At 36.4% G+C, this 9,649-nt stretch overlaps 1 protein-coding gene across 3 annotated transcripts in view; it reads left to right on the plus strand.

Annotated features, from left to right (window-relative positions):
* The window catches only part of LOC306847567 (CUGBP Elav-like family member 3), a 33,264-nt gene extending 23,722 nt beyond the window's left edge, over window positions 1–9,542 (plus strand). Inside the window, exons 8-16 of one of the 3 annotated variants that reach the window (XM_079381564.1) lie at window positions 1,474–1,553; window positions 1,773–1,916; window positions 2,893–3,028; window positions 3,128–3,277; window positions 4,280–4,339; window positions 4,704–4,808; window positions 5,072–5,215; window positions 5,927–6,063; window positions 8,398–9,542. In XM_079381564.1, coding sequence (XP_079237690.1) covers window positions 1,474–1,553; window positions 1,773–1,916; window positions 2,893–3,028; window positions 3,128–3,277; window positions 4,280–4,339; window positions 4,704–4,808; window positions 5,072–5,215; window positions 5,927–6,054 — 947 coding nt within the window. In that variant the 3' untranslated portion in view covers window positions 6,055–6,063; window positions 8,398–9,542. The remainder of the gene's footprint in view (window positions 1–1,473; window positions 1,554–1,772; window positions 1,917–2,892; window positions 3,029–3,127; window positions 3,278–4,279; window positions 4,340–4,703; window positions 4,809–5,071; window positions 5,216–5,926; window positions 6,064–8,397) is intronic. The other 2 variants (XM_079381566.1, XM_079381565.1) reach the window with 2 other exon arrangements.
* Window positions 9,543–9,649: the final 107 nt, after the last annotated feature.

Genomic DNA, 9,649 nt, shown 5'->3' on the forward strand with positions numbered 1-9,649 from the left:
TTTTATAAAATAATTATTTAATTCATAATTTACTATTGTTGTAAAAAAAATAAGAATAAAGCATTTTAAGAATAAAGCTATTATTTATTTATTAGTATTTCTTGTTAGGAAGAGATGGTTTAAGTGAATCCTATTTTTCAGTTATTTTGTTAATGATTTTTTTAAATATTGTTTTATAATTCAAAAATCAATATTTACCCATTATTATTCTTTCTTTGCATTTTTTGGAAGAGATGGAGTGGAGTTTCTGTCTGTGTTCAATTACATTTCATTACAAACATTTTCTTTTAGTAGTTAAAGTGTATGCTTAAAACAAATGCAAAATATGTATTCATAAAAATATGTGCTCATATTTTCAATATACATTCTAGGAAAACAAATTTCAGTTTTTTATGCAATTTTGCTTAGGCAAATTTGCCTCGTTTTAAGGATATTTTGATATTTTCACTAAAAACAAGACAAAAATATTAATGAAGAATTATGTATCCTAATATAATATTAAACACTATCATATTACTTTTCCCCCCACCTAACCTTGGTTATATTTGATTATATATTCTCATTCTATATAATAATTATTTAATAATAATAATTGATATTTTACTATTGTTTAAATTAAAATAAAAAATAATAATAAAACACATTTGCTATTATGTATTTATTTATTTGCATTTCTTGTTTGGGAGAGATGGTTTAAGTGGATCTTCTGCCTATGTTCAATTACACTCCTTACTATTTGTTTTTTATTCGTTCAGTGAATTCTATTTTTCACAGATATTTTTGTTAATGATCTTTTAAAATCTTTTTTTTTATAATTTCAGATTTATTTAATAGTAATTAAAAATCTATATTTATTCATTATTATTATTCTTTCTTTGCATTTCTTCTTTGGAACAGATGGAGTGGAATTGTTACAAAAATCCTCTTTCAGTGAGCCCCATTTTCACAGACTCACAATTAACCACTTATTCTAGATTAGATAAATCGTTGGAAATAAATAGTTTTAGCAAGGCTTTCCAGTTGTCTTTGACTTGAAGGCCCTTTCAGTAAGATTGCAGGCTGTAAAGCACATCTGTAGTAATACAACACTAGTAGGGTTGCAGCAGTGTGTTCAATCATGCACACGTATGTTGGCTAATGAATGATAGTCCGTTCGGCACAGGCTGTGATTTATAACATGATGGATGTGTGTGTTCTGGGTAATTACGTGTGAGTGTGAATGGAACAGATGCACCTGCTGTTGTAAATCATTAACTGTTTCACTTTTACCCTCCTGTATATACAGAGACGTAGGCCTTGGGAAATAATGTGGGCATTTGTACCAACCTCAGCTTGTTGTATTTGATTTAATTTGCTTAATTGGATATTTAAATACTCCCACTTGATGATGCATTGTTTTAGACTATTACGTGTCAGCCTAATGCGTTTGCCACATCGCTCCGGCTTTGTCTAATAATGTGTTGTGTGTTGCAGGTTGTGCATTTGTAAAATACCAGAGTAATGCAGAAGCGCAGGCGGCCATTAGCGCTCTACACGGCAGCCGCACTCTCCCGGTTAGTGTTCCGTTCATGGTCACATTCAGGATTCCTCCCACAATCACACCTACAAGCATAACACAACACACTAGCACACTGTTTAGCTATTCATACTTACTCACTAGAGTCTTTGTCCTTTGTTTTAACATCACCCACTGCATATTTTACCTCTCAAGACTTCTCAGTTTCTTTTTATTTGATGTTGTTTGAGAACGAGGATTTTCTTCATCCTCTCAGGGTGCATCTTCTAGTCTGGTGGTGAAGTTTGCAGACACAGAGAAGGAGAGAGGAATCAGGCGTATGCAGCAGGTGGCCTCCCAGCTGGGTGTCATTAGTCCCATGAGCCTACACCTGGGCGCCTACAACGCCTACACACAGGCAGTGAGCACTAACACCACTCAAGAACATACTTACACTACTGTTCAAAAGTTTGGAGTCAGAAATGAATACTTGTAAAGACTTGTACATTACTACAAAATATTTCTATTTTAATTTCAATAGTAAAGAATCCTCAAAAAGTAACATTTTCCACAAAAATATTAAACAGCATGTTTGTCTTCAACATTGATAATAAAAAAAATTCTTGATCTGCAAATTAGCATATTCGAATCATTTCTGAAGGATCATGTGACATGAAGACTGAAAATTCAGCTTTGCATCTGAGGAATAAATTACATTTTAAAATATATTAAATAACAAAACAGTTATTTGAAATTGTAATAATATATATCTCACAATATTACTGTTTTACTCTATTTTGGGTCAAATAAATGCAGCCTTGGTGAGCATCAGAGACTTGAAAACCATTTTTAAAATCCTTACTGATCTTACCCAAATGTTTGAACAGTAGCGCATATTACATAAACTGAAGATTAACATTAAATAATTAAACTGCAAGTGATTTATATAATCAAAGCAACATCTTTGTGTCCATTGAGGAGGCAAATATTTTTGACTTATTTTATTTAATGTAATCATTTTGAACAGTCTCTGTCTTTTAATTCTAATAGGTTTCTTATTTTGGTTTCTAACACAATGACTTTTGTACTTTATGCGGGGCTTAAGTGTCCAAATATTTTATGGGCCACTATATGCACCAGGATTTAGATCACAGAAAATACATTGGGATGAAATTGAATTGGGATTATAGCAATAACTGGAAGTTGCATTAGGTGTGGTACCAGAAATACTTCCATAATTACTTTCCGTTCTGCACACAGGAAGTACTAATTGAAATGGCATTGACCTAATAACCCCTGTACAACCCCTGCACAGGACTTGAATTTAGTCAGAGGTTTATGTGCCATAGTCCTGTTGTGCATAGCTTTGGATTCACTTCTTGTTTTGTCCCATCCAGCTTGTCCAACAGCAGGCCTTGGTGGCCCAGTCTGCATATCTGTCTCCCGTTGCTACAGTGCAGATGCAACAGTTGGCTGCTCTCAATCCCAGCAGCATCATAGCCACACCCATTGCCTCAATCACGCCCTCCTCAGGTAAATGTCAGTCTGCTACAAAAGCAGTTTATATTTAGTATTCCCATTCCAGGAGCTGTTGGATTTATTTGAGTATTTGTAATTGTCGTTCTTCTGTAGGTACGAGCACTCCTCCATCCATTGCTGCCACACCTGTGTCTGCTCTGCCTCCACCAATCGCAGTCAACAGTTACCCTCCAGTCCCTGCACCACCCAATGGCCAGTCTGCCTCTGAAGCCCTCTATACTAATGGTATCCATCCATATCAGGGTGAGGATAGCTCCTTCAATCTTTATTCTTTATTATACTATATTGCAGGGCTGCATGAGAAATCGTGTTTTAAATGTTTTTCTGCTTCTCTCCATTTATTAAGCATAATCATTGTTAAAGTCCGTGTAAGGTCAATTCTGATAACTGTTTCGAAACACATTATTAATGTTAGAAATGCATTGCTGAAACATGTTATAAAGACTGTGAACTATGTAGTACTTAATTGTGAAGTTAAACAGGTTTTCACCATTTTCATGTTCAGTTTTTTTGGGGGGCGGGGCTAAACTTATTAGCAGCCAGTGATTACTGTCATTACCGTTAGTTACTACAGCCTTACCTGGTGGCGATAATTTACAAAATAGCTCGGTCTCCTTTTTAAGTTAAGCTGCTAGAGTAAGCATCCATTCAGGCTGTAACTGTATTTGACGTTTAAGAGCAGGGTTGCCAGGTTTTCGCAACAAAACCCACCCAATTACTACTCAAAACTAGCCCAATTGCGTTTCGAGGGGGGTTCCCCGTAAAAGATTGCGTTGCGGGGGTAAAATGCACGTTTTTTTGGTGGGGTTCCCCTGGTACAATTTGCATGGCAGAGGCTAAATATCATGTTATTGGGGTCGCTTCAACATGCGGACATGAAAACAACCCACGGCAGCAGTGTTAAAGTAGCCCTATTTAGCAACTTTAGACTTGGCAACACTGGTTGAGAGAGACGGCAGCTTTCCCACGATTGGGCGTGGTTTCAGTGTTGCCCATAGTGTTTGAGAGCTGAGAATACTGCTTATTTTTCAAGATTTTGATACCTTATTTTATTCTAATTTGAAAAAATATTTTTTTTTCTGTGGTGTGACAAAGTCGTTTAATATTGCTTTACAGACTTTAAATAAAACGAATACTCATATATTTTATTGAAATTGCAATTGTATTTTTTATAATTGTATTACCAATTGTCTCATTCATCACTGCTTTTCTTCTGTTTGTTTTCAATATTTGTCTATACTTCAGCTCAGAGTCCTGCATTGGATCCTCTCCAGCAGGCGTATGCAGGCATGCAACACTACACGGGTGAGGCTTCTGAACTCCTGAATCTCCTTTTGAAATATGTCAGACGTGAAGAATGTGAAATACAGTACTCTCTTTTCCCAAAAATAATTTTTCCCCCCACTGTTTTCATTTAACAAACACAAAGATTTGATGGGATTCTCAGTATTGTCAGTAGCTGTTTTCACTACTGAGGTTTAATCAAAGACTAATTGAAGCTGGTCACTAGCTGAGTTGATTTAGGCTATTTTTACAGCAGGGCCAGCAAATGCAGTTTGTCTTCCTCAAGGTTTGATCTGCTCAAAATAACAAAAACAGACTGTAGAATGGCACTTGAATGAATTACTTTATCCTGATCTCATGTTTAACTTCATTACTCCACCCACAGCTACATATCCTGCTGCTTATGGGTTGGTCGGTCAACCATTTCCACATCAGCCCACTTTGGTTGCCCAGCAGCCACAGCAGCCGCAGCAGCTGCAACAACGAGAAGGTAATGATGTCATTTCCTGTCCAACTGGCTACTATAACCACTGACATCCTGTTTTGATTATTCCCTAGACTATTATTGAACACATTTCTCAATCATTGTTCTGGACAACACAAAAAAATTCAAAGCAACATGTTTTATTAAGGAATCAACATGGTTACTTCCTTTTTATGATAGAAGAATTAGACTGGTGTGGTCTGATGTATTTAATTTCCTCCTTCGCTCTTGCCAATGTCTCATATCTTCTGTCCTCTTACCCTCTCTAGGCCCAGAAGGCTGCAATATCTTTATTTATCATCTGCCTCAGGAGTTCACCGACTCTGAGATGCTGCAGATGTTTCTGCCCTTTGGTAATGTCATTTCAGCCAAAGTGTTCGTTGACCGTGCCACCAACCAGAGCAAATGCTTTGGTGAGTGATTTCCAAAAGCGATTTAGATGTAGCATGTAGAGGGATTTAACAGACCAAATTAAATAAGTAAATAAATAAATATATAATGAAATTCTTCAATACATAATGTTGCTATAAATGAAGTACAGTGAAATGTAGGCATAAATAAAATAAATAAGGCATGAAATATTTATTAATTTTTCATGTAGCATGAAAAAGAATGACATGCCACCTTAAAATCAAAAATGTCATCAAATATGAAATGAAATACACTTTAATAATAAATAAATGCATCAATGTTGCATTCAATAAATGTAAGCATAATAAAGTTCAAATAAATAAATTGAGTGTGTAATGTATTTATGTAACACAAAAACCTATGTAAAATAAAACATATGCCTTAAAATGAAAAATGACATGAAATATGCTTTGAAATGAAAATAGTCACTTTGTCATATCTTTTAAAAAATATGTATTTCACGCCATATTTTTTTGTTTATTTATGCATTGTTGTATTTTGCCATTTATTTATTGCATTCCATGACTTATTCAATTATGTATTTATTTAGTTAGTCGGTCATATCTCTCCATAGCTATTAGCAGAAGTCTACCGTTTAAACTGTGTTGAAATGACAAGGGAATCATCAGTGACTCATTCACCAAAGCACTTCCTCCACAGCATTTACATCTTCTATTTCTTTCTTGTTGCTGGTCACGTCCTTCATGCCGCAGGTTTCGTAAGCTTCGACAACCCGGCGAGCGCTCAGGCTGCCATCCAGGCCATGAACGGCTTTCAGATCGGCATGAAGAGGCTTAAAGTTCAGCTGAAGAGGCCTAAAGACGCCAACCGCCCATACTGAGCCAAACAGGTGAGGAAAGCGAGTGCCTCTTCATTAAATTTCTCAGTATTATGCTTTGTGAGCAGTTCTAACTAACCAGTCTAGCATGTTTTGACTGATTAAAATTGTTACCACAGACCTAATGATGTATAAATAAATACTGTAACCTGAAGTGTAACTCATCAGCATTAGATCTTAAAAACGTAGGCGAAAGAAAAAAAAAACACTCATTAATTTTTACTTTCATTTATTGTTTTTGTGCTGTGTCATTGTTCACCAAAAAAAAAAAACTATCTAACAAACAAACACAACCTCGTCCACACCAAGGCTGCCCCGTCCAATCATAACTCGTGCGGAGACCACGTCGCTATGGCTACGGTGGCCTAGCATCCAATAAAGCTCCCCCTTCCTCCCACAGCGTTGGTTTGTAAGTTGATTGGCCTGTGTCGGTTGCTGTGGAGATATTCCTGCCTGTGATGGTTGCCATTAGCAGTTTTGTTTTTTGGCCCTTTGTCATGTATCCTCCATGCTGAGAGTGCATGGCGGGTTAACGTGGTGACTATGGACTGTGTTTGGTGCGTTGTGACTCTCTCTTTTTGTTTTATAAATACTGATCAATAACTGACACTAATCTTTGATTTACTCCTAACGTAACTCCGGTAGCTAATGGAGTTACTCAAACTCAATTGATCCTATTGAATCTAATCAACCAGCTCAATGTGCTGCTTTTGGGTGGATTTTGTTTTTGATCAGTCTCCTCTGTGTTTTGTTTGGTCATGACTCTATTTCTTATACAAAATACTCCCATATGTAGTCTGGTGGTGTTATAGTTACTGTGAATGTGGGGTGGGGGGGGGTCTCAGTGTGGTTGTATTTGATTCAGAGAGCGTTTGTGCTAGTGGATATGCTGTTTCGTGCCAACGAGTGAGCTTGTGTACGTGCTTGCGTGAATGATGCGAACGATCCGTGAGTTTGAGAGTGAGAGCGAACGTGAGGTAGGGAACTTCATTCATTATATCTCTCAAATCTCTCACGCTGAGGTTTGAGGTGACACTTTGTGGTTGTTATGGTGAAACAAGTGACGCATTGTGCCGACCAAAGAACAGCATTCCTCTGTAGGAATTCTGGGTTATGATAGAAAACCTATACTTGCTCATTTATATTCAGCCATTCGTCTGAGCACTCAAAAAAGATGCAGTTAAGTCTCCAGCTGAACACAATACAGCCCAGAATTCCTATGGTGCATGTTGGAAAATTGTTTGCCTGCCAGAAATGTTTCCCCACTCTAAACGATCACTAACACAGAAACACACACTTGCATAAAAACCCCATTCGCTGATTCACAATGTAGGTTGCATGGAAGTTTAGAATGGTAAGCATTAGGCTACGTCCACATTAATACGGATTTAATGTCCGTCCACACTAGCATTTTTAAGCGTTTTCCAAAAGTTGCTCACTTGAAAACGCTTAAATTCCCTTGCTGTGCTCACGTAAAACACTTGCTAAGTACAGACATAATAAAGTTATTCTAGCACTATCATTTTAGTAGGAAATAGGGGCTTTCGCACCGGAGGAACGTTTTCATAGTTCCTAGAACTATTGGCGGAATACCTGCTTTTTGCCATGTTCGCACCGCAGGAACTAGAGAAGTATTTAGTTCTAGGAACTCCGTTTGGAGGAACTAAATTAGCTCCTACTTCAGAGTAGGGTTTAAAACAGTTCTATGGAACTACCGGTAACTCAAGTGTACACTGATTGGCCAAACGCATACGAAACACCAGCTACCCAGCATTTTTAAAAAGCTGTGTAAAAATATTTACTCCACAAACAAGGAAAACAGCGATAACGGCGTTAACCTGTTGTCTGCAGAGTTGTTCTTTTCTCAGCCTCGATGATATGTAACACTGTAAGTTGTCAAAGGAGATTTAGCTCTTTCAGTCGCGTAAATTGTCTGCGAGTGCATATTCAGTCATCTTTGCAGGCATTAATCTTTAGCAATATTATTCAAGTGAATAGAAGGCACAAAAATTCTGGTACAACCCTAGATTTAAATAGGTACAATATGTCACATAACTAAACTTATCTCCATTGTCACAATCAAACATTTTCAAATTTATATACTTGGGAGAGCGTCTTCAAACAGCTGTTTTTGCTGGACCAAAATGGGTATTTGTGATATTTTCAGATGCAAGAAAATTCACATTATTAGTGTGGACGAAAAAAGATCACATTTATCCAGATCAATGTGGACGTAGCCTTAGATAACCTTCTCAAATGCACAATAGTGTTAACTCTGTCAAAATAAGTAGGAGTGTTTTTATGACTTGCTCTTAACTGCTGTTTTTGTTTTCTTTCCTCTCACAGGGAAGAAAGGAGAGGACTATCGGAGTCAGTTACAAGTCACTTTTCCTCCACTGCAAATTACGGGACCAACAACTTTCACAAAACTACAGTATAAAACCTACTGAGATTATTTAAACAAAAATATACAATAATAACAAAGACAGACTTATCGCACAAAGTGCAGGTTAAATAGAATGATTTGCTACCTTAACAGTATGCGATATTAGGACCAATCAGCAAAGCAACACCACTCGCTCTTCTGCTTCACATGCTGTAGTGCCGTGTGCTTGTGGGTCGTGACCTTTCTGCCCTCGGCCCACGCATCTACGCCCTGCACAGACACACACACACACAAATGGGACCAATGCAAATATGTCAGTACTACACTAGTTTCGCTTCTGGGTTCAAATGAACTATTAAAGTCTTTCTGCAGCAATCTAAAATATGTATATAGAAATTTGAGGGGACCATGTGTAGACATATCGAAACGGTTGGGAGGGTGGGACTGGGTCAATGTGATCAGAGCAAAGAATCATGGGAGGTATATGGTAGATAGAGAAAGAATGTCCTTTTGGGAGTTTTGAAGGATTTGCTCTTGGTCTCTAATCGGAGTCCAGTTATACATAGTTCTTCATCTTTAATACTTAAGGAAACAAATGATCTGAGGAATAGGATACTGGCCCTATATTGCGAACCTCCCTAAAATGACTGAATATAGTTTATCACAGAGAGGCTGTAGTTAGAGATTTTTATTTTTAGGTTTGTTAGTTTTTCTTTCTTTCTTTTTTAAAATTGTGGATGATTCGAGAAGATTCATGAAAGTTACAAACATTTAAAAATGTATTTCATTGTATATATCATGCTTTTAAAATGAAGGTCAAGATTTAAACATTTGGGATATTATTATTATTATTGTTATTATTATTTAGGGAAAGTGATTTCTATCTTTTTTGCAATTAATTTATCAGTTTCTTGATGGAGGGCATTTTTTAAATTATTTATGAAGATAGAGGATCATTGGCACGTTCTGATGAATCCATGTATTTTTAGACATTTTATTTACAGATTTACCATTAATGAACAATCATTATTATTATTCTATTTATTTTCTTCAACTGTTGTTTCACAACCTGTCAATTACAAAAAAAAAATTTGAATAAAATTTTAAACAATATTTTTGTGTGTCTGAGAGATTACGGGAATGAATTTGTGTATTTTTGACCATTTCAGGTGCATAAAAATTCTGATTAAGTATGATTAAAATGCTATATAT

Source organism: Barbus barbus (genome assembly GCF_936440315.1).
Source record: "Barbus barbus genome assembly, chromosome: 27".
NCBI lineage: Eukaryota > Metazoa > Chordata > Actinopteri > Cypriniformes > Cyprinidae > Barbus > Barbus barbus.